General features: G+C 43.3%; 1 protein-coding gene across 2 annotated transcripts in view; it reads right to left on the bottom strand.

The window, feature by feature from the left end:
* The window catches only part of LOC112455431 (epithelial discoidin domain-containing receptor 1-like), a 190,476-nt gene that overhangs the window by 84,822 nt on the left and 80,128 nt on the right, over window positions 1-25,526 (bottom strand). The window contains exons 1-3 of one of the 2 annotated variants that reach the window (XM_025017331.1): window positions 24,981-25,002; window positions 14,313-14,494; window positions 10,374-10,479 (exon numbers count right to left, since the gene is read on the bottom strand). In XM_025017331.1, coding sequence (XP_024873099.1) covers window positions 10,374-10,479; window positions 14,313-14,415 — 209 coding nt within the window. In that variant the 5' untranslated portion in view covers window positions 14,416-14,494; window positions 24,981-25,002. Of the gene's footprint in view, window positions 1-10,373; window positions 10,480-14,312; window positions 14,495-24,980; window positions 25,003-25,526 lie in introns of those variants that run through there. The other variant, XM_025017330.1, reaches the window with a different exon arrangement.

Here is a 25,526-nt window from a genome sequence, read left to right as displayed (position 1 = left end):
CACAAATTTCACACGAAAATATTTTCTGCTATTTTATATCAATGTATTTTCAAGAAAAATTCGAAAGTAAAAGAACGCGAAGAATTTGATAATTTACTATTAAATAACCGAGATTGAAAAACACACAAACTACCAAGAAATTCTGAAAAATCGAATTTCAAGCAGTCGGCACCTTCAGCTCGGCCCCGTCCGCTCATAAAAGTAACAATCTAATTAGACGTGAAAGTATCGAGTTAGTTCCTCGCCAGCGCCGTTCATCTCGCGCTATCGGAAGATCAACCGACGCGCGGTCGACCATCGAAGTCCTCACACCGAATTCCGATATTATCGCGTTTATGTGTGCGAGAAATCGGAGATTTTGTGCTCTCTCTCTCTCTCTCTCTCTCCCCCTCTCCCTCAAATGTTATTTCATTGACGTCATATGGGTTATAGGCAATGTAAATCCGAACTGCATCTTAATGATGAAGCTTAAAAGATCTACACTGAAAGCCGAAAAACAGTAATAGTCTCTGAATTTTCGTTCATTCTCAACTTTTAATCTCAATACACAGATGCTTATGTAAAAAAAAGTAATATCTGCTGAAAAACACAGTAATATCTAAAGATTAAGATCGTAAGCGATATACTATCTGAAAGAAATAATAGAAAAGAAATAATTACTGAGAAGTTCCATTATTCAATCATGTGCGATTCTGTAACCATTACTGTTGGCTCTCCATATTCGTTCTATCGCACGAGTTCAGAGCAGTTCAGAGAGATATATGAGATTCATAATAGTTATTATAGAATAGATTGTTAGCTCAGCGTTAGCGAATATTAGGCTATCATTCCGGAATCTTAGGTTCGAATCCCGTCTCCCGTCAATGTTTTAAAAAATTGTAAAACAGTGCGTAATTTTAATTAATAAAATAGAATATATGCAGAACCACAAATATATACAAATTAAACCATAAAAATATTAGAAAAAAATAAGAACCACTTGAAAATAAAAAAGAATTTTCTTTTTGATTAAAATATTGCACCGGAATAATTATAGTCTTTATCGTAATGGTTACTGTAAAATCCGTACTGGTTACTGGGAGAATGTTTACTGTAGTAGTGCGTAATGGTCACTGTAAGAAAGATTAAAAGTTGAGAGTGAGCAAAAATACAGGAATTATTACTGTGTTTTTCGGCTCTCAGTGCAGAATTGGTATATAAAAAAGTACCTTAAATTTCTTGGTTTAAAAAAAAAAGGAATTCGAGGTACATATGCTGGTATAACAAAAGGTGTCACTACAGTATATCGTCGTTATTATGTATAGCATAAATTAAAATAGATGTTATTTGCCGGTGGAGTAAGAAAACGCGAGGGAAATGATGAATAATCGCGGATATAAACGTATAGGAATGGGCTTTCCGACTCGCGCCATTCGCCGAGATCATCGAAAATCCGGAAGCTTATCGAGATTTCCAAAGGTCCGGCTCGATAACCGAACGGATTTACATAGGCGGGAAATCGTGAGAGGTATTCGGAGTTGACCACGTATCATCCTCGCGCAGGTGATACGGGTCGGACGGGTAGTATATACGCGCGGCCATTTATACGTTCAAGCTGTGCCCGCCTCGTGCTTCGGTTTTAATCTTCGAGGGGTCGAAAGCAAGGCAAGGAGAGAGAGAGTTCTGCGCCGGGGCCGGCATGAATAAAACATGAAGCGCGAAGCGCCTTCCCTAATTGCGTGGACCGTTTAAATGCTCGACTAAGAGTGGTGCTCCTTTTCGGCGTTACGCCGAGGATAGGTAGGTATAGTTATATACGGCCGGGGTGTGTATTCTTCTTAAATTGCAGATTAGGAACCGCCGCGTGAAACGTTCTCGCAGACTTAGTGCGAGTTACGCTCTTGGCATACCAATATTCTCAGCGTGAGAAAAAGGAGGATCGGAGGAAGACAATAAGTTCGCGACAATTGCGCCGACGATGGGATGGCGGTCGGTTATGCGAGACGCATTTATTGCGACGAAATGAGATATCGCTTGTAACGAAATGGCACAATAAACCTGCATTATTACGACGCGGGGATGATTATAATAATCTTCCTCGATAATGAGGAACATAATAACGGCAGAGCTATTTACGATGAGTACGCGTAATCGAGGAATTGCGTCGCGACTGATCCACGAGGTGCTAATAATCATACCTCACGTTCGTCATTAACCGAGCACGATAACATGGCTGCGTTCTCCACGGCAGTGCGGCTGATCGCGCGGTTATAATGGCTGCTTTCGCGAGATTTACAACCTGCGTGGCGGAGGCGCCTCTTTATCGTTAACAACCGGCTCGTTCGGCATGGCATGATTAGCCGAAGGTGGAGTAGCAATGACAAGACGCAGATTTCACGAGCGTATAACGCACTTTTCTATCGTTACGAGAAAATGAGATCAGATCGGATGTCAATGTATCTCAATCTATAAACATTATTAAAAGAATTCATATTAAATAAATGTTAAGAGAATTCTTTACAGTTATTTAGATGCTTATAGCATCTAAGTTAAATCGATATCGATTTAATTAGGGGAAGAAAATTTTAATGTGTTAACAATAATTGTGTTTTAAGCCCGACCAAGAATCGGCGCGCAATTAAGTTGGCAAATGTGAATAATATACACACATAGAAATAATATTAGGCTACTAACAATTAACAATAAGATCTAAGTTCAGACCATAAATGGCAATGTATTCTAATTTCAATCTATACATTTTTTTCATTGTGACTAACAATAATAATTCCTTGTTTGCGAGCAAATTACGAAATTTTATAAAATTTTTTGAAAAGAATCGACTCTGAGTGAGTCAACATATGATCGTGATCATAAAAGATATATTATTTCGAGAGAAGTTATGTGTTGTGAGATGTTTGTAGTAGATATTCGAATAAATACATTTTTTTTTATTACAGGACATTTTTTTGCAAATTTGTAACATATGTCGATCGATGGTATTTATTTAAAATGTTGCTGCAGGGTTTTAATTTCCGCACAATATTGGAGTATCGATGATAAGGATCCGAAGTGAAATCGAACAACGTGATTTCAATAGAAATAAGTAATGAATTAAAACAAACATGTGTTCGATCATGTTAAATGTAATATAGTTTCTCTTGCTCGATAAAGATACGTATTATGAGAGAAAATAGGCAATAGAGTCTATTTAAATTGCAAACAATTACAAACCGTTATTTTATATATTTAAAGAACCAAAAGTAATTTCCTCGCAAGATCTCGCGGGATACATCAAATAAATATAAATTATGAAAAAAATATATTTCAAGAATTTAGTTCGAAATAAATACTTTAACCTTTCGGAATATTATTTTTTAATAGAAATCCCATCTAAATAACAAAATTCCGCTAAATTAAATGCAAATGCATGCAAACGTGGAGTTATTTCTGCGAAGACAATATCCCGCTCCGTCCTTCGCGCGTTGTCTCTTTTATATCGTCAAAAAATTCGCGACGGTGCCCAAAACCGGCTCGCGGGTTCTATTTATAATGACTTTCCGTGAGTGTGTCGCAGGGCGAGGAAGGATCGAAGTGTGTGGTCCCCCGCGCGCGCGCGTACCCCAAAAAGACGATCCGGTATAATCGTTTTCTCGGGCGGTGGAACACGACTCTGACCCACCGAAAACTCCATGTCGTCCGCTCCACACGGCTGACACGGACGGGTGGCATTAAATCGAGCGAGGCGAGAGGAGAGGATGGCGTGGCGAACTTAAATTTTCCATCGCGTCAACCGCCCCGCCGATTCTGCATTCGCCGGTATTAACGGGCGTGTGACAGCGGGACTGCTCGCTATCTGCGCGCGTTAACGCGCTCGCATTATGCAAACCATCGATCGGGAAGATTGACGGACATCTCAACGCCACGCCGCACCGCCACGCCGCACCGCCACGCCGCCGCGCCGGCGAGTGGCGGAGCATTGGCGAGTGGCAGAGCATTGGCGATTGGCGATCGATGGAAAAAGATTCGCGCGCGATTTCGTACGACAAAAGCACCGTCCCGTCAGCCGCGGTCAGAATTTAATTTCGCAGTGAGGAAAAAAAAAGTCGTCGTTATTACCGTTTCGACGATGACGTTGTCGGTCACGGGAAAATTGAATCTGTCACGCGGCGGAATTTTTATCGTGCGTTATCGTTACGAATTGAATGATCGTCGCGGAGAAGAGAAGTTATTTTTCAATCTAATTCAACGATCTCGGATTTACGGTACTAGCATAAAAGAATCTCTCGTGTTATGCACTAGTTAATTAGATTAAAATAGTTTTAATTAAGATAAATCGGAAGAAGATGCCAGTAGGTCGAAGATGCCACTTTGTTAATATTTCGTTCATTTATCCGATAGATGATAATGTTTTCTAGACGTTAACGTGAGATTCATACAACGAGTGACACATGCAAGCTTCTCCAATTTTATTGTGTTAAATCCAAAGAATTTGGGAAGATCTGTTCAATCCAAGTAGTGAGCAGGCTTTTTATAGTATTGTATTACAATATACTCTTCTTTGTTAAGATCTTTTATAATCTCTTTTCATTGAAGTGGATTTATTTAATTTATTTAAATATATCATTTAATATCCTGGCTGAGGTAATATTTTTCGCAATAATTTCTTTACAGTTTTTTAAATTCCGGGGAGGGAAGGGTATTAATGTTCCAACGATAGCTGTGTTTCAAGTCCGACAAATAATCGGCGCGCAGTTTATTAAGTTGGAATATATGTATATACGTATATACATTGTAATTCGTTACTTCTGTAACTATTAATTCTCTATTTGCGCACCACGTACCGCGCTTGACTCGTATCGCCGTCTTTTAATTAATTTACTAATTTATTTAGTTTGAAACCATGTGAAATGGCTGTCTCATAACCTAAATAACCATTTCTTCTATAATATCAGTGTGCAGTCAGAGGTAGCATCTTCTCTTCATTACTAATGTAAGATGCCACTTCAGGAAAAAAACACCATTAGCGTGACGAGCTATTTTATTTACATGAATACTGACGTACAATTTTTGTATTCCTATATTCAATTTTAGTTTTTTAAAAGATCGTGAATATTCGATAAATATATGTATAAAACAAAAATATTGATTTTTCTGAAATTGTATTTACTAATTGTTAATAGTTAAACTTTATTGTTAAAAATAACTCTATGTTTTTGTATACGTATTATACACGTAATCTATTCAGTACTGCATGTTTCTCATAGTACTTACTTCCTTCTCTTTACAGGTGGCATCTTATTTAGATATAAGAGTAAGATGCTATAAAGTATCATATCTTGCAAAAATTCCGAAACGGTTGTGACTATTAGTTTGTTCATATTTCTGTAATATTTCTTAACTATGGAATCTTATCTCAACTTACCCTATGTAACATATGCCGCGTCGAACGATCTTATATATAGTTAGATATTTAGATTAGAGAAGAATATCAGTTCAATGACTGAATTTATTAAACGAAATTATTCTTCAGGCGTATGCTGCTTTGCATTCATCTCTTAATCATATCTTTTCGATTTCGTTAAGTCCGCCTCAAAAATTCCGCTTTTATAAGGCGGATTTCAATTCGGCGAATTAAATAAGTAGCGACGAAGTTCTCGAACTATTTCACCGCGAACGAATAAATAGCGAAGCGCTGAGATAGAACGGTCAGTCTCCTTTATTAACATAAAATACTTATTTACATTTTCAAACCAAATGCTGTGCAACAAATGAGTCCATATTATAATTGTGTAAGATGAGCAGCGAGCCGCGCCTCTCGCGCAACAAATATTATCGCGATATACTGCAGCCAGAAGAATAAAGTATTATATCTTTTGATAGCGTTTTTTCTTGGCTGCACTACCGCCCTGCACTGCCCTGCACTACCCAATAGCGTTGCACTAGTAGGCGATAGTGCAGCCAAAAAAAAACGCTATTAAAGAATCGTTGGTTTCTCCGTCGCGAAATCAAGGAAAGATGATTCCGGCCACTCACTAATCGAATCTTTACTGGCATTCGCTGTCGCTATCTCTAGCGGATCTGCAAGATCGATGTATCCATAGCGCAAATATCGCAGAACTAAATCGAGCTCTAAGACTACGGGATTCAAATCGCGATTATCTTCTTCTTGAGAAAAACAAATATTTTGTATCAATTGAGGACATTGTGAAATTTGCATGCTTTTAGAATGCTAACTTAAATAGAATTTTGAAGGAATAGCAAGATATTTTTATTTTTATAATGAATATTAATACACGATTTCTTATCTATTTATCTCATGATACTATAAAGAGCTGTTTCAATTAAAATTTTTTTCGAGAGCACTGTTTTACGCTGGAAATAAATAAATATCAAAAACTATTTTACTGATTCATCGTTTGCAAAACATCAGCCAGATCAGAGGCTATTTTCAGAGAGCTCTTCGCCTGTGCTGCTCGAGGCGTCTCTGTTCCAATCATCCTCTGATGTCTTGACTCGATGTTGAGATGGAGTAAGATCGAAGATGGGGTCCACTTTGGCATCGTTCGACGCGTAAACGTAATCGGCCGCGCGACTATAACCGGTGCGGTCTGTCTCTTTTAACCGCCGTCTTATCTGTGCTTTTCTAAATTATAGCGTATCAAGTAATGGCTCTAAGTAAGAGCTATTACGGACTCGTAAAAATTCGCTAACTCAACGCCAGCACGTTCTTTTCGCAGTAAATATCTTGTATCATGCAGTTTCCTGCCGTTCCTCTAGTTAGGAAAATGGTTCGTATCATATTTCCAGCCAGTTCGAACGGCGCGATTCGTATACGCGTGCGTGGAAGTATATAATACATGCTGCGGAAATAATCATTGCTTATCGTTTCAAAGCTATAGTAACATTAACGACGTGCATTTACAACGACACGTAAACAATAACAATTAAATATTTCGCTCTCAACGTTGAAAATAAACTCGCGAGCTTAATAGTATGCATCGACGTAATTAGCACGTAATCACAGTTACGCCCGGCGAGATAAATTGAAACGCGCGCTATTTTCGTTTCGAACGAAATTACGCGGCGAAAATCGTCTCGTGATTTATCAACAGCGGCCCTCCCCCCAACGTCCAATTTCTCCCGAGCGAGGTATCTCGCCCGTTCTCTATGTTCCTACTGGCGTCTTAATTGCACCCATTCTAGAAATGCCGTTGAACGGAAGAACACGAAGAAAAGGAATGGCGGAAACGTGCGAAAGAACTTGCAGCTGCACGATTCCTGAAAAGAGTATGGCATGCGGTATACGAAATATTACCAGCGCCCGGCCTTTTCAGCGCCGATTGTACGTCAAAAATTTTTCACTCGATAATTGGAAAAAACGCGCTCCATTAGCTCGCCGTGATACGCATCGGCGAAAACTGTTTATTCTTTTATTCGCGGATGATTTATCGCGGCTCGCGCGGTGTTGTAACTCGAAAATTTTCGATTTTAATTGAAATGGACAAAATGACTTTTGTTATATTCGAGGGAAAAACGAATCTTTTCTCCCTGTATGCCTTTCTCTCCTGTACATCTCCCACGTACTTTCCAGTAATTCACAAAAGACATTTTCCAGTTACGCCAAAATGGCCATCGGAGAATATCCGTTGTCTAATACATTTTTATATTAAAAATCAACGTCAATTGTTACACAATGTTCAGACTATGAGCCATTTATGTATTTTATGTTTCCGGTGTTTTCATTCCGAATGATTTTCCTCGTGTAACCAACGCATCCCCAGGCGCGTTGTTTTAATTCGCGACGTTTCCCACACTGAGAAAAAAAAATCGTTGATTCAAAGAAATATTATTTGATTTAACTAAATGCAGCAGTCACGGGCTGTCAAGCAAACATTTGTTAATTCAAAAAATATTATATTGAAATAAATTCAGAATTTCTTAATATTACTCACGTATATTTGATTTAAATATATTAATATTTGCATTAAACAAATCACTACAACTAAACGAGTTTAGTCAAATTAACGACATTTTTTTCTCAGTGCAGTATAACGAGAATCCACTAACGGGAAAGCGCGCGCGGAACCTAGCTTTACGTTATTTTTCCTCTTTCTTTTCTTTTTTTTTCGAACGCGCCCGCCGCACCCTCGACGTTCGCGGTGAGCGAGAAAGAAAAATACGCCATAACCGCGGTAATTCGTATCGGGGCGTGCAAAACGTTCGTCGGCCTATCATCTCGCGGAATTTCGAAGAAAATGGCGAGGAGCAATTCCCTCCCTTTTTTTCGCCCCTGTGAGCACGAGCACGAGGACAAAGGAGAGCGCGCACCGCGATTGTAAGCGTCTGCGGCACCTCGCACGCCCGAGGCCGGCCTGTATTAAATTAGATGGTGACGTGCGCGCGGCCGCGTCGAGGAGGATCCCGGGCGCGCGCGCGATGCTGCGCGGGGGCACGGCGGAGCTCATCAAGACTCGGAGGCCCATTCAGCCGGTCATTGTCTGCGGTAATGGAATGTATTAATATCGGAGAGCCCGCGGGGCCGTCGACCAACGCTCGGCGTATACTCCGGTGTGCCTGGTGGTGCCGCCGCGCGCGCACCCGTTCGGTTCTACAACCCGCGGTCTGCCGGGCTGGGGATACGTCCCGTGGGATGGAATACTCGTATAAACCGCCGCTGCACTGCAAACCGCCAGCGAATACCGGGCCCCACGCATTAATATCTAAACGCGAGAGGGCGAGAGCGACGGGGCAGTCAACGAGAAGCAAAGAGAGAGCGAGCGAGAGAGAGAGAAATGGAGAGAAAGGTAGAGCGAGGTCGAGAGAGGGTGAGGAGGTAGTTGGTGCGCGTATTCTGCCAGTTGCATCTCGTATTCATGCGTTGCAGCAGCGGCCAGCAGAGGCGTTAGACGGCCAACCCTTTTACCACTGGTCCAGGTGTAATATACTTTTTAGTTCAGGTATGATACGTCAAAGGTCCTTTTGTGATAATTACATTAGAGAATGGGAGCCTCAGCCTCCTGCGAGGCATGTCCGTTGAAGGCGCTCTGTTTTTGCGCCGTAGTCATTGCGCAAATGTTTGCCGGGGTAGGGAAAGGGTATACGAATATGACGGAACAGCGGGCAAAATGTAGATGGTAATGCAGGTGGAAATTAATTTGGAATGGAATTAATTCCACCGTCGTGCTTCATCGTTTATTAACTATAAGGAAAAAGTAATGTTAAATTCGTTGTTACTCGTGATTAAACTCATACTCATGCTGCAACATTAACTTGCGACGGGATATGCATACGGAGGTTTTTAAGTTTTCGACGCGGCCGGCAACCGGCAACGTTGTCGTTGTCGTAAATAATTACGCGCGCAAACAGCACGGCCAAGGGACGTATCGAATAATGACGTAGAAATTATTAACGCGGAACAGAACGCACGCGCGCAGTATGTAAATCCCCGATCGGTCGTAAATTCATGTTGAATAATTTTCGTCAGCCACAATTAAAAATAAATTCGTTTTTAAACCGAGGAATAAACCGGCGCTCAGGGAGAACGATCAATTTAACAGCTCTATAAATATTCATTTCGCGCGCGAGAGAGCAAGTGCCAAACGAGAAACGATAGCTATCGGAAAGGGGTACGCGGATTACTTAATTATATGTTGTTGCAGCCGTGAATTTATTCTCGCGGGGATAGACGTTAATTTATAATTAGACTTCATAAGCTTTCTCGCGCGCGCGTCCAGCCGGTGCGCTCTAAATTTTTTTCGTTTCACGCGCGACGCGCAACGATAAGAGACGTCGACTAATCTCCGTTAGCTGGTCTTTGCGCGTAAACGGGGTTATAAAGCTACACCCGTTAGATTAGAAATAATTACGTTCGCGGCGGCGTTGCTCTCTTTGTTCGCGCGTAATAACGTCTTTCATAGGACATACAAACCTGATATTCCAGATTTTACGTATTAACGAGCAGCCGGGGGTTCCTGGGGATTTTGGTATTCAAGCGCGCGCACGCGCGCGCAAAGCGGAGGCGTCACAATTAACACGAGGCGATATATTTACCTCGTTGACATAGAGCTTCTATTTTTCTTTTAGAAAGTCCCTAAAAGTAGAGCGCGGCGCTTTCAAACTCGTTACTTTGTGGTAATAAAAGCGCGACGCGACCGAAAGTGACGCTCTATATCGCCTTTATGAATATTCCACTTGAAGCCCGGTTTTACGCAGCGGAAGACTCTTGGCAAAAGACGCGGACGGGATCAATTTTTGCGCGCGTTTACGCCAGCGTCCCGCGATATCGGCGGCCGCGGCGGTCGCGGGTGCGTCGAACGTAACAGAAGGCGCCGGTAGATACCGAGTGATCGATGGCGGTCCGGCAGACACCATCCGAATGAAAAACTGTCGCTTACCGTGCCAGGTGGGGTCCGACGTTTCCGGTGTCGAAGCTGGAACTGGCGTTGATATCCGTGTCCGGGATCGCCCCGGACTCCATGCCGAGCGGCGCGATGCATTGGGCTGCAACAAACGAACGTGACGTCGCCGAGGTTAAAGCGAGCTTTGGATTTATATGCGCCTCTCTCCTATAGGCGCATCACGGGCCGGATCATAAACGGCTAAATAACCAGCTAACCGAGATGGATCCGCGCGATAGCCGGTTTATACGGCTGCCTGTCGTGCGGTGGAAGTTACGGTTCGAGGGCGGGCGCGCGGACGAGCGTACCTGCGAGCAAAGGGGTAAAAAAAGGGGGGCCCGCCTTCCCGTATCTCCTGGACCGATCTAATTGTTTCATAGGTGAACACAGCTGCCTCGCGAGGACCGCTGCCGTCTGCACCATCGACGCCGGGAACGAAGGGGTATCTTTCGCGTGCGCGGAATATTTACTGCGCTGCATGCACTGTTGTGTATAACGTCGATCGCGTATATCGCATCCTTGGGGACGGCGACGAAAAATGACGCTGGCAGTGGGAGGGAGCTTGAGAAACGGAGCGCAAATCGCGACAACGCGTCACGCGTGCAATTTTTACCCCCGCGGCCGTAATAAATTCGTGGCGTTTTCAGGCGTGGCCAACTTGGACTTTACGAGCCCTCGTCGTCGTGACTGCACGCTAATGAGGATCATAAAACGCTTTGTCTTCCGGAGATTTAATATCTGAGAAGAGAATATCTTCTTCCGTGCGCGGATCGGTCAGCCCCCGCGTGTCCGTCCGCACGAGCACCAATGACAGGGTTAAGGGCCGTCGAAAAAACGACACCGTCTACTTTGCATACATTACTCCAGCCTCGCTGGCGCACGCATTTTCGAGAGACGTTCCCGCGATCGGTCCGGTCGCGCAATAAAGTCCGAACAAAGTGTATGACGCATGCACGCATTCGTGCCGTTCGCGTCACGGCGCGTTGTCATTAAGGGACGACAGAAAGGACCCGCGACATTTCGCGTCTCTCGTTTTTAAAGCGCTATTAACCGCCCACGCCGTTATCGGCCGTTTGTCTCGACAGAAACGCGAGACAGAGAGCCGCGATTATCCAGCCGCGAGCGTATCGGTCGGTTCACTCCAACGGGTCGGATGCTCCGTCGCGTATTACAGAGTCAAAGCTGGTAAACTCACAGACGCGTGTACGATACACACCCGGGTCCTTGCAATTCGACAAAGGAACGCATATCGTAGTGTAACTAATCCGGATATACGACAACTCGAATACGTCTGCTTCGCTTGCGACGCGGCGCGGCGCGGCGGAGCCTCGTGTGTGCATGATGCAGCACCGCGCCGCATCGATTACGGTTTACGGGTTCAAGTAACGATACCCATTACGCGATACGGAAATTGCTAAAATTTGAAGTAGGTAGCCCGGAGCCGGGTGAGTCGGACGAGGTAGCAGGTACACGTAGCCGGCAACGATAATGCCTAATGCCCGGATATCGAGTGCAGAGGCAGCGCGCGCGAGCCGCTGGGCGCCGCTGGGTCGCCGGGGCGAGGGGGAGGAGAACCGTAGTAGCTTCGTACCGGGGAGTGTAACGGAAGGAATCCGCGCTAAGCCAACGAACAGAACAGGTATGTAGGTGGCCATTAATACCGGCGAAAGTTTGCAGTGTTCTTCCGACAATACCACCCCTCTCCGCCCACCCCCCGCCTCGTAATTCCGCGCCCGGCCGGCGTCGGCCGTTGTGAAATGTGTATTTTGGTCTTACGTTTTAATCCAACGTATTTTATTGCCGAAATAGAATCTCGGTAAAGCGTGGATTCCGCCGACGCGGTTTACAAATACATATAATACTCGCAATTTGCGCGGACGCGTATATCTCGATGATGTACAATCGGTATTTTCCTTGAGTTTGTAGCTAAAATAACTTTGGCGGGCTTTGTCATTTGCAACTCGCGCGGGGAGAGATGGTCGGAAACGACATCGAAGGAATATCTATCGGGGGGGGGGGGGGGCACGATGCGTCGCTAATGCGCGCCGCGATTTCGATCGTAATCGGCGGCGAATGGAAAATTGTGCGCCTACAAACGCGGCGGCGCGGCGTCGCGTTGGGAACTGGCGAAATGGCCGATCGGATTAATCGCCGTTATTACTAACGGAGCTCCTCTCGTCATATCGCGATTCCGGCGCTCTAATATATGTATGTCCGACTTCTTCGGACCGCGCGCCGCGCCGTCCGATTAGAATCAGCAGTAAGAGAGTCGAGTCGACAAAGGGAGGAAATCGGCGATCGGGCGCTCGTGCGGACTGGTCGTCGTTATTAATGAAGGCACTCCCGATATGTCCGCCGCTAATATATGTCCTCGGATTCCGCGGAGTTGCGCCCGGCATCGATAGCGGGAAAGTCGCGTCTCGCGGCTCCCAGAACAAGTACGCGTGGAGCATGTTCGAGATCGTCGCGACCGCGGGCCAATGCGACCGGGCCAACAACTCGGTATTATTATTAATGAAGGTCAAGCCCGATACATCGCGATCCCGTCACTAATGTATGTCCACGAATTCAGGCTGGGGCAGGCGATTCGAATCAATGGTAGGAAGTAGGAAAGTCGTGCCAACAAAGGGAGGGAATACTGATCGAGATCTTCGGCTGGCCAACATGGCGAGCGAGAATCGCTATTATTATTAATGAAGGTCCAGCCGATATATATCGCCGCGTATCGCGCACCCTCGCCGGAATTCTCACGGCCGCCCCGTCCTCGATAAAGTTCGACCGGAGCAGAATCCGTTTCCTTTGTCGGCGGGTTCGGCCTAACGAGTCCTACCGTAAGATATCACGCTAGTAAATCGATCGTGAATAAGGGTGAATAAACGCGACACCTCTAGTGACTTTTTCGAGACGCGGAGACGCCGACCTTTCTCCGTTAATCCTCGAGACGCCTGACGGCGCGCAAGACGCCTCGCATGATTCCACATCCCTTGGAGGATGTCCGGTAAAAGTCGCTCGTCGTTAACGGGAGGACTCTACTCGAGAAAAACACCATCGATTACTTTCCGGCTATTGACGCTAAGATAGATTACGAGGAAAGGGAGAAAATCGCCGAGGATGTTGTTTGGAAGGGCTCCGTGAGAGGTGCAATTATTAAGCTTTCCATTATCGCGACTACGATGCAATTTTTCTCTCCTATGTCCGGAAATCTATTTCTATTAAGCTGTTTCTCGCGAACAGGGCTTCGAAAGAGAGCGATTACTTATTATTAAATACGATAAGATGGGGTATTCCGTGCTATCTTGAGAGCAAGATTTTATTTATGTGCAGGGATTTTCTTTAATCTCTTTGATTTTTTTATAAGGCTATTCTTTTTCATCACAGCATATATATTCCAACTAATTATAGATTTATTATTAATTACAATTCTAACAACATTGATTAAAGCATGGATTAATTTTTATTTCGATTCGTAATTTTTTTGGAAGATAATGTATCAGTAGTTAAAATTCAAATAAAATAATGATATTAGTCTTTTATTACTTATCAAAATGTTTGCGATAGTTAAGTACATTATCAATAATTTTTTTGGCGGTTGATAATGTTCAGGTTTAGATGTTCAAGTCTCGCCCACTCGAAGACCCACGGGACATCTCTAAATATAGGCGCGCGCGCGCGCGACTCAAATGATAAGACGCAATGTCCTCAGATAGGTACGCAGGATACCTAATGACCACGGTCAAAGCCGATCCCGGATCGAAAGTTCGTCGACTGCGAGCTAAGTTCTTGGGGTCGCGCAATCTCCGCGTCGTTAATAACTTATAAACGAAACAACCTGTGCGCGAGTCTCCGAGCCAAGGAGCTATAGTCGAGCGAAGTTTCCCCGACGAGACGCGACGGGTACTATAAGGCCTGGCGGATTAGAGCTTAGGAACTACTTACAGAGGTCCACGCCGTGGTAGGCGGGGGCGAGCGCGAGCAAAACGACGAAAAGGTGGACAGCAGGTGGTGCCCTTCTGGCGAGGAAACCCAAGCTTTTCACCATAGCTCCCTTTTCCTGCGAGGGCTTCACCCTCGCCCTTTCCTCACCGAGACTCCCGCCGTGCCATTTCTACCTCGTCAACCTGAAACAAAAAAAAAGAGCGCGATCGTTATGTCATGCTTGACGATTGTCAAGTTGGGTAGGGCGAGCGACAAAGGGAGTCGTTTCGTTGACTGCTCCCGGAGAATGAGTTCACCTTGGCGGAGAAACGCGACACGCGCAATTATCGCGCGAAAATGTCATTCTGAATGCTACATTGAAACATGGGACTGATGTTGCGTGTATTTAAAAACCATAACTCGCGGCTATCGCGCGCAAGAGAGACATTGTCATTGCAAAGATACCTGTATTCTGTATTAAGAGAAATTTATATTATTTCACCCTACAACTATATGAGTATTTTACTTACAACCTGCAATTTTACCTACAACCTACAATTTACCCTACGACAATTATATACATGTTACAACATTATATAATTGTTATGATATTATCATGATTTAATTATTTAAATTATCATGAATATTGAGTTTCGTAACAGTTGAATATCGGATTCATCTAGCCTATAATTTCTCAATTTAAGAGAACTTTACAGTATCAAAATTCCGCAGAGAACAATGCACAGATGACATCATGTCTTTCATGCGATCTGCCTATAATCCTCGTTCAGTTTTCCGTCGATTATGCGCCGCACGTGGAACCGTTTCCTTCCTGTACGTACCGAGGGCGGGGCTAAACTTCCTATACGACTTCCATGTCATGTAGTTTCCAGGAAGAAATGCACGAGAATTGCGACGCGCGTCAGTTTTGCATAAAGATGTCTTGTAGACGTCGGTAATTTTTAACCTGATCCCCCGATCCGTGTACCAATATGCTCGTGAGCATATTTCGCAGAAATGCCGAGATCGAGCTCGGCGAGCAGAACGGAGGAACGTTCCGTGAGTGGCGCGATAACAGCTCGTTATTGGCTTACGAGCCTATCGGCCCGATAATGCGTTACTCCCATTTTGCGCAAGCTCCGGTACACGTCAAACATGTGCGCGAGAGCGTAACACTCGCGGCTCTCTCTCGATACCCCCGTAGTGAGATAGGTGTCTCGAGTTTGATGGAGTATCCGTTGGTATAATTGCGCCGACGGTGAATAAGTAATGCGCGAGTACGGCAGTAAGAAGTCATTCGGTCGTAGGCCTCACGTGCTCCGCATTAAACATACATATCGCAGCTTATAGCCGCGACGCGACGGTGCAAAATCTGTTCTACGACGCGCGTCTCGCTGACCGCTGTCATTTCTCTCCCTCCCTTTTTCTCTCCTCCCATTTCCCCCCCCCCTCTCTCTCTCATCGTAAAACCGGTAAGATCATCGTTCCTCTTGCAAAGTCCTAGCTGCGTGATACTACTCATTGTAGATTTTATTTGACTCCAGAGCGGCATATGTTATGCTTGCAGCTTCCAAGCATGTATCAATGATGATTATATCAATGAGTTTATTTTCTGTAATCGAGCAATGGAATATTTATGAGGTATAAACAAGTCGCGTTCGAATATTTTTCGCGCGCGGGAATAAATCCTTCCCCATTACGAAAAGGATAATAAAATTATGCGATTTTGCACTTTACACGAGTAAACAACCTTTCTTCTTTGTTATTTCACGCATGAAAATGTATATCTGAGATTAATATACGGAATGACGAGAATTACTGGAGATGAAGTAATGGTGAATGTATTTTTCTGAAGTAATTGACTGTAAGAAACTGTGGTAATCGAAGAATTAAGTAAAGCGCGTTTCTCACAACGGACATAATTATTGCGGCGACGTTTAATTAAGCGTAACGGTACACAATAAGACTCGTTGATTAGCGAGACGCCACGACGAAACGTTCCGTCTCTCGCGTAAACATTTAATCACCCTAAGCACTAAGTGTTAAATTAGAAATTATCGGAAAACGGTATCGTTTATACGTCGAGTCGCCATAAAAGCTTTATCTCCTGATTGTATTCATGAGAGACTTAACGCTCGCGTTGCGCGATGCGCGCGCTCCGTCCGAAATCAATTCCCCGGACGTCGGTAAGCACTCCGGCGGTGGCCACAAAATTATTCATCGATTGTTTTCTTTTCATCTCCCGCGGACTGCGAAGGGGAACAGATTATCGCGCGCGATCGTTTCAGGCAGGTGCCATTTTCTCGTCGTCGCCGTCCTTTTGGATGGCCGGCCAGCGTTGTCGTCTACCACCACCGGGAAAACGGAGATTTCGCAATTATTATGCCGTCGACGCGACGAAGGAGATTCCGTTTACGATCGGTATCGTTTACGATACACACACACACACACACATACATGCGTGCGCGTATGTATCCATCTATATATATTTATGCGTTCACACCGCGGCTTGTGCACGCGGAACGGCATGCGCCCGCACGCGTGTTCACGTACCTATAGGAGTTCGTTTAAGCCGCGACGTAAGCCGCGGAGGCTTTCGCGTGATATCCTAGTTCAACGTCGAATCTCTTCGTTTGCATAGGAATGAGTTTATGCAGATTAATACACGCGAGACGTCCATGTAGGGTACGGCCACGTGGGATGTAGCCGCGGCACCTACACCGAAGCCGCGAGTGTGTATGTACATGCATATTTTATTGGCGGCATCGGGGCGCTTACCGATTTCCGATCGCGCAAACGCGCGCCACACACGACGCGGCGATTCGCCATTCCGCGCGAGTTCCCCCTCGTACTTACCTCGTTTCGATTTAATCGACGTTACTCAATATCGATATCATTTAATTTATTTCTAATGCCGGTAGAAACGCCAGACGCTGTGTGACGGGGGGTTGTCTCGTATCGCTGAACGATTATTAATTTCATTTCCAATACGCAGCTTCGAGAGGTCTCTCCTAAATGTTTGACAGTTTCGATCTATAATTAATTCGGTATTATTTATGAACCAGTTGCGAGACACAAATTTTTATCAAAACGGCGACATAATTTACTACGTATCGAATAGCATGTTATTTAATTGCCGCGTAGCCAAATTTAGGACGCTTTACTATTAAATAGCTGGAGTTTTACGAGATACCCGTTGCCTTTTTCCTGTTGGGATCGCTCTCTCTGAAAGATATCGCTCCCGACAAAACGTCGAGTTGACCCTAATTGCGCGGAAGCCAAGGAGAAACGTTGTCGGCGACATTGGAGGCGAAGTCCCCCGTACAAAACGAAGCCAATGAATTTAGTAATCCGCTCTGTCGTCGGCAGAGTCGTTGTCCAGGACGAGGTCGGGATAGCAGAGGTACGAGGTACAAGCGGAGCGGGATGTCTCTCGGTAGAAAAGCGATCCTTATCAGTCGTAAAAACACCGTATGCACCGACTCTCGCAGAGAAATACGAGCTAGCCGCGAACGTAACCACGTCCGACGAATGGAACGTTAATGTCAGTTAATTATCTGTTAAGTCCTCGGGAGAGAGGGCAGATTCGTTTTCGAGCGCGGCCGTTTGGAAGGCGTGGGCGAGCCGAACACGCTTTTGTGGAAACACATATAGAAACGACGTGCGTCTCCCCTTGATCTCGTCGTCGTCGAAAAAATGCCGCCTGTTTACGGATTCCGGGAGAATCTGTTAACTCGTCGTCGAGCCAGATGAATCGAAAGATTATAACGAAGCGATCCTGCTAGGCGACTCTGCCAGCCGACTCGGCCGAAAATATCAAATTTTTTTCCGCAATCTTTTTTCTTCGTTAATGGTACACGTCGGTGGTATTAATAACGATGAATTTATTAATCGATACCCTGAGAAAAATATATTTAGATCCAAAAAAATATTTATTTAGATTGCTGCCAAGAGCTTATTTACTTTATATAATACACATATTTATTTAGAATTAAATATTTTTATTTAAATTAAGTAAAAATATCTAATTCTAAATAAATATATGTATTATAAGTAAATAAGCTCTTAACAACAATCTAAATAAATACTTTTTTTTATCTAAATATTTTTTTCTCAGTGCAGAATTGTCTCGATATACTTACAGATTTAATTCGTATATTTGAAATTTGCTTGCTTTAATTTTGATACAATTTAATATTTTGTACATATTTCTTACACGCGATTTAATTATAGAATTTATTTACCCGCAAGATCCCGCGTGAACGTTCGTCGAACGATTTTTATTCCGAGACAGCTACCGGATGTGAAAATTGTAAATCCAAGAAGATAGCGTGTTACGCGGGGAGCAGCGTAGAATACGAGCGAATTTACGGATTGATCTCAGCCATGATCCTCGTGTCGCGTTCGAAAGCACGCTTCGATGACTCAGATCCATTCTAGTTAGGATCTCGCGTAGCTCGACGAGTGGAAGCAACAGAGTCTGTACGCAAATATAAGTGCCGTGCGCTTTATACTTTCACAGATACCTTTACTGCGTTACACCATCAAATTTTATCTTTTTTACAGATTTGACTTCAACGCGATTTTCGCAGACAAAAATTTATGCATTATCGTTCTTTTACACACCGATATATACTTTTCTTATTTAGTTGACTATAGAAGACGCGAGATTATAAATTTCTCATGCGGGATATTTAATTCGTCTCCATTCTTCCATTTTGCTGAATTCAGTTACTCATTGAGAGAAACTGAAATACAAGAAACCTTTCCGAGTGTTTACCGTTCACCCTATCGACAGATAAGACAACCCGGATAAGATAACCCGGAATTATAAAGGGCTTTACTCGAGGATCGTCTATCACGCGACGTTCGGATTTATGGCCGCTGTATGTAGCGGCCAGTCGACTTTCCATTTATCCAGAATGCGGTACCTGTAGCATTTCGGGCGCGCGGATGGCCGTGCGAAACAACCGCAAACTTCGATCTCCCGCGAACAAATGGACGGAGTCTCGCGGAAAGAAACGGAAAAATCACAATGGAAGGCAGCAGTCGGATGCTCCGGCATTCCCTCCCTATTGTCCGTCGACTCGTGAAAAATGCACGCTGATTTTCCGTAACAATGCTGACGAAAGGAGGATTTTACTGATCGCGCCCGACTAAAGAGACCGTAAGATATTCCGGCTACGTTCGAGATATGATATCCCGACTGTTAGATACAATGCGTAACATATAACGTGCAATATATCGTAAGAATATTGCGTTTACCGTAAAATAATAGGTACTATTAACGTTTTCTCTCTTTTTTTCTGCAAATGGTTCCTACAATATATATTTTAATTCCTTCTCGGTTTTTAAGATGCTTCACCCGCGAGTCTTCCGCGTGCTCCGTATGAATGGAACGAGATATAAATCAGAAAGAGGTGTCTAACAAAAAATATGAAGTGTCCTTGAGAAGAATTCCGGCGTAATTCAAATAGATACATTTCTCTAAAAAAAAGATTCTGAGATAAAAGGGACAATAGTCTAGCGTTTGTTCGCCACGGTCGGAAGTGGATATTCATGGTTTTGATTTGTGTGACTTCGTTGTTTTAACGTGGGACCACTCGATGTCCCTCGAGTGGAAAGAGCCGGGGAGACGTTTGCTGTCGAGAAGGAGAGACCCTCCTTGGCTTTCACCATGCAACTCTTGCCGTGTCCTAGGATGTCTCTTCTTGCCCTTTGCCGACGACTCTCTCTCAAGAGATTTTTGTTTATAAAAATACTGTAGTAAAGTCGTCCAATAAATCTTCTGGCTGTCTGCAGTTACGTCCATTGTACATCTTGTTTCGCGGTCACAACATGTACGTCAAAACTAGAATACGAAAATTCCTCTTCGTAAGAGAAGATACGGTATTTCTTTACGTAACGTAACTTATATTAAAGAGAATCTATATCCGCAAATTTTTTTCAATGACATTTCAAAGCTTCTATTGCGGCGATTTTGTGACAAGTTTTTGCATCGTCACTTAGCAAATATTTCGGAAATAACAAGACGCTCATTGAACGATTCTTAACTATCGCCTTGGCGTGTTCGCGTGATCTAAACCCTTTGAAAGGTCCGAAAGGCAACACGCATCATCAAACTGGACCCATTCCCGTCACACGTCACTCAGGATCGTGTCCGATCCGCGTAGTGGAGAACAATGCTACCAGATGATCCAGCACCTTTATAGTTCGAGACGGATCATAATCAGCACTTAAGCCGAGTACTTTTCGTGACGGAACGAAGGAGGCAAGTCCGTCCCTCATTGTGCCTCATAAACGATTTTATTTGACCCTCGGATTACCGAGTTGAAAAGGAAAGGCGCGCGCAAACACTTGAGAGGACTGTTTAGACGCGCCGGGGCTCTGCCATTAAAGTCCATTATTGTAGGCAAGAGGAAAAGGATTGGTCATTAGAGAGACGTTTTGGAAGTTGCCGGATGATGGCAGCCGGACTCATGAAAAGTACGCACGTAAAGAGTCAATATTTCTTCGGGCACCCCGAATAGCGCGTTTGTCTCCGTCGAGAGACGTTCGTGTCGGCGCGAGGATATTGCACTTCTTTTTTTATTATGCCGCGTTTATTTAGGTATCACCGTGTCCAAGAGAGCATTATACGTAAGTTCTTTCCTGAGCGGCGCGTGTGTCAGATTTGTCAGTGGCATAATCGGGCTCGTAATTAAACGGCTGTGAGCGTGATGCATTTTTTCCGCTACCGGCGCGGCGAGCCGATGCGTCGGCCCGATGATCTCCAACCGATTGATCGTCCGTACAAAGTGCATTAGCATAACTATACGATGCGGCTGTGCCGCGCAGTGACATCGGTATTTGTTCATCTTGACTCCTAATCTCTCGCGCTTGAAACGAGTCGTTAGTCTTTCTCGAGCGGGCATATGCCCGCGCGTCGGTCTAAGAAACGCCCGCTGAGTCATTCGGCTGACGTAGTGAAAAGGCGGAACAAAAGCGTGCAGGCGCAATCCACGTAGTTTGGGACATTTCCAAATGTAATTACCCTTACGCCCGCTGAATTACGCGTTGACCCGCACACGTTCCCGGGCACGATCTTTACCGTCGCGTGTTTAATTAAGCTGACCCGATAATTTTCCTCCCCAAATATTTAGAACGCGAATGTACGGTAATGCACGAATGCGGAAACGCTCTAATCATTAGTCCTGTTACGAGCTTCAGCTGTGAAACGCAATATCGTAGCGTAGTTGCATTATACTATGTTAATAGAACGCGCACCGCGCGCGCGCGCGCGCTTTCATGCACGATTAGTAAACAAATTGGCATTTATTCAAATTAATATAATTCGCTTTGACTCCGTAACGCGCGTTAGAATTACTGCATATGCATATAATGTCGTTTCCATATTTCGGGCTGCCGCGTTTCTAGTTCTAACAATGTCAAAGGAGGGGAGAAGCTTAATTTTTACAGGAAGATACACTGAGAAAAAAATTGATTGTACGGACTAAATTTGTATAATTGTTGATCCAACAATTATTAAATTACACTAAAAAGGGTATAGTTCATTCATGTCAACCATAAAAATTTTTTAATAAAAAATTAGTGAATTTAACTAATGTTTAATTATACCAACTAATGTTTAGTTGAACGTATTGGACTATAAATATTTTAGTTGATGAAACACATTTTGCATTTTTCAACAAATTTTTTTCTCAGTGTAGCTATTACTGAAAGGCGTCTTCAGTTCTTCTGTATATAATTATAAAAATGTAAAATCTGACATTTGTAATATAATGTAAGTTACATCAGTAGATTTCACGCCACTTTTCTCTGCTGCTGTAGTAATGCACGATGTAAAAAATGTCTTACGTTACTGGAGTTAATAGCCGACATTTTTCAATGTCGCCGTGTTAAGGGACGCCTAAAAGCCGATAATTCTGTCAGCGTCAATCAGTCTCTATGTTCTTCAACTTACGGGTCGTGTACACAATCCCTTCGCGCCTAATTAATCACTTCTATGGATCGTAGATTTATTTACAGGTACTTTACAGAGAGCGACGCTCGATTCACGTTCTTCCTTTGTATCCACAGATACACGCGGCACTTATTAGTCGTTGTTGATGTGATTTATCATTGCGTGATGAACGTGCAAGATAACGAGCGAATGGGAAACCGTCTAAATGAACCGTAGCTGCCTAGAAAGATTACACACGCGAGAATATTGTCTGCTCTCTTTGTTCACTTTTATATAAAGAACACATCTCGAAAGAGCAACATACCATTGACATAGAAAAACTCTGACAAAAAATACAATACCAATTATTTTAAAAAATCTAATTGCTGTTAAAAATATTCGCTGGCGGTTTTGAGACGTCCTGTATATAGAAATGAAAAAAATATTCGCGTACGCGCCCCTATCGATTTCGTTACTATTTACAAAAACGAACCTAATGCAAATAAATGGATTTTCGATGAACGGAGTGAGCCGAAAAGTGCATACACCGCGAATCGATGCGCTGCGGGGGACACAAAAGCGGGTGGAAAATCGAACCGTCGATACACATATACATGTATACGCCGCTTATACATGCATCTATGCATGTATATAGAGTGTCCTAGAACTGTCATTACGTTTTTATTCACAAAAGAAAGAGAGAGATTCTTGAGCAATTTAGGGTTAAGTGCAATAAAAATGTGAGATGAACACACCGAAGTATCTAGAGATTCAGCCCGCAAATTGATTAAATAAGAAAAGCATAAAAAATGCTTGATATTATTTACAATAATTACTAAACCTTTAAAGAACATAAATCGATTTTTTTAAGTATTCTTTCGGAGAATTGCCTTAAATTGCATTACGTATCCATTGGCGTCTCTCATTTTTACTTACTCTTAATATCATAATATATATTAAGTGAAAATCACGACCAATAACTATCAAGTAAATAGAAAATATGCCAATATACTAATAATATAAAAAATATTATTAGGCACAAAAGATTTAGCCTGACCATATATTAGCACATTTTCTATTTACTTGATTCTTAATAAAATAGCTATTGATACTTGGATGATGTAAACATTTTCTTCTTTTTAGTTATCTTCTAGTATCCGCTATTGAAAGGACAATTTTGAGACACCCCGTATGCGTCCGTTCCTATACATATATCGCTACTTTCTGCAATAAAATACAGTGACGCGCGTAAAACGTCGATGCGTCCGGGGGCAGCAAAGAACAACAAGCAGCGACTCAAGCCGAGGCGATTTACATGCATAAACTGCAACCCTCGAATAATCCCCTTTCGTCTACCCCGTGTTGTCCCTTTCTATCAGTTGTGCCATAATCATTGCCAGATTGCTTTTACTTTCGACAAAATTTATTATTCAATCTCGCTGAGGGGTAATCCCGCATAGCTCATTAAAAACGTACGTCCTCGTGGAATAAGTAACTCTCTAACAAGACTTGTTTAAGCCGTTAATCAAAAGGCCAGCGAGCGCGTGCGTGCGAGTATTGGCGTTTATTTTATAGACGTCCTTAGCTTTCGTAGTATTTCACCGGAACAGCCTGTTATCTTCAAACGCCTTTTAGAGGAGGCCAGTTGAGTGATGTCGGACAAGCGAGAAGCAATAAAATCAAAGTGGTCTCGCTGACTTCTAGTAAAGGAGTAGCGCAAGGGAATAAAAGAAGAACAAGGTGTAGCCGGGAGGAAGATAAAGTGCGCGCAGCAGAAGGGGTATTATAAGATCTCGAAATCCGTGCCCTTTTGCAGTTTTCGTGCGTTCTTAAAGGCAGTTAGTTTTTCCGTTAGAGCGTGTCTTTTGAAAACGAAGAATATAATTGTGTACTTTCCCTGAATGATAAATTGAAACCACACAGAAATAGCTGTCACGAGACTGCATTTTTATACATTCCCGCGCTTTGTGATGTCCTCGCACCGCGTAACTTACACGGACGGTGGAATTTTTTTAAGTGAAAGTGACGCGAAACGTGGGAGAAATTCTATCAGACGTAATGCGAAGGAAGGAGATTAACGCGCGCAACGTCTCGTTCGCGCAAAAGTAACAAAGTGAAAGACCGTGGCGGCGGCGAAGTCGAAACGAGAACCGACGTTTCAAAGGGAGAAGACGCGGCGAGGGGGTTAAACTTAAACCGAAGGCGAGGGAGAGAGACTCGCGGTTCTTAAACTCCGCTTTTCATGTCGCCGTCGCGTCTTAATATTTCCGCGCGCTCGGAATCTCGCGCGTTCTCCGACTACGGCGCGTATACCCCTGGCTTGAAACACTTGTTTAAACGTCGCCGTGTACAAGCAAACACACGAACAAAGTGCCGTCGAGTGGCTGGAGCATGGCTCGATGTCTGAAGGATCTTGCAAACACACAGTTCACGGGATTAAGTTTATCTTTAGAAAAGACGACGCGTTTGTCAGGCTATTATCGAAACTTAACATTTATTATTTAATAAAATGAAAGGGGACGAATAAGAGAGAGATGCAATAAAGCTAATCCAATTATTACTCAGAAAAGGATCCATACATCTTCATTAAAATTTAATCTACAATTATGATCGCTTTATAATACATGAATCTCGTATCACAGGTAAGATAAAGAATAAAATTTCACACCTTGAAACTTAATATTTTTGTATGTTCATTAAAAATAAAAAGTATATTCTGATGAGAAGTGGAATAATATATCACTCACCGATGTGGAGTTATGACTACGTCGAAACTACGTTGAACTACAAAATAGAAATATATGTAAATTATAGAGATGCACAGAATAATTATTATTTAGAAGAATAATTGTTTTCTCGCACATAAAATAATTATAAATAATCGATTCCGCAAAAACAAAATAGAAAATAATGATTTACTCACCTACATGGTCGCTTCCACCGTCGCCTGATGCCTCCCCCTCCTCTTTTCACTTGTCAGATTCATTCGCTGCACTCGCACAACACAATACAACACTTGCGAAAACACGGTTATTACCATACGTACTAATTACCAGAATGGAATAATTACACATTGTACTACAACTTTGTACAACACTCCTTGTTAATCACGCGTGACACGCTCTTTACCAATACGATAAACGTGAATGAATATAAATCAATCGAAAAAGTTAATTTATCGTGGCTGATAATTGTTAATTGTATATACAGAGAATCGCGTATTCTCTTAGCTCTTGTCGCGATCCTGTTTCGATGGGTATAAGTGTGACAATACACGTAGCGGTTCATGCCCG

Source organism: Temnothorax curvispinosus, unplaced genomic scaffold (assembly GCF_003070985.1).
Source record: "Temnothorax curvispinosus isolate PA1 unplaced genomic scaffold, ASM307098v1 QBEX01006086.1, whole genome shotgun sequence".
In the NCBI taxonomy this organism is placed as follows: domain Eukaryota; kingdom Metazoa; phylum Arthropoda; class Insecta; order Hymenoptera; family Formicidae; genus Temnothorax; species Temnothorax curvispinosus.
This window is presented reverse-complemented; position numbering and strand designations above follow the sequence as displayed.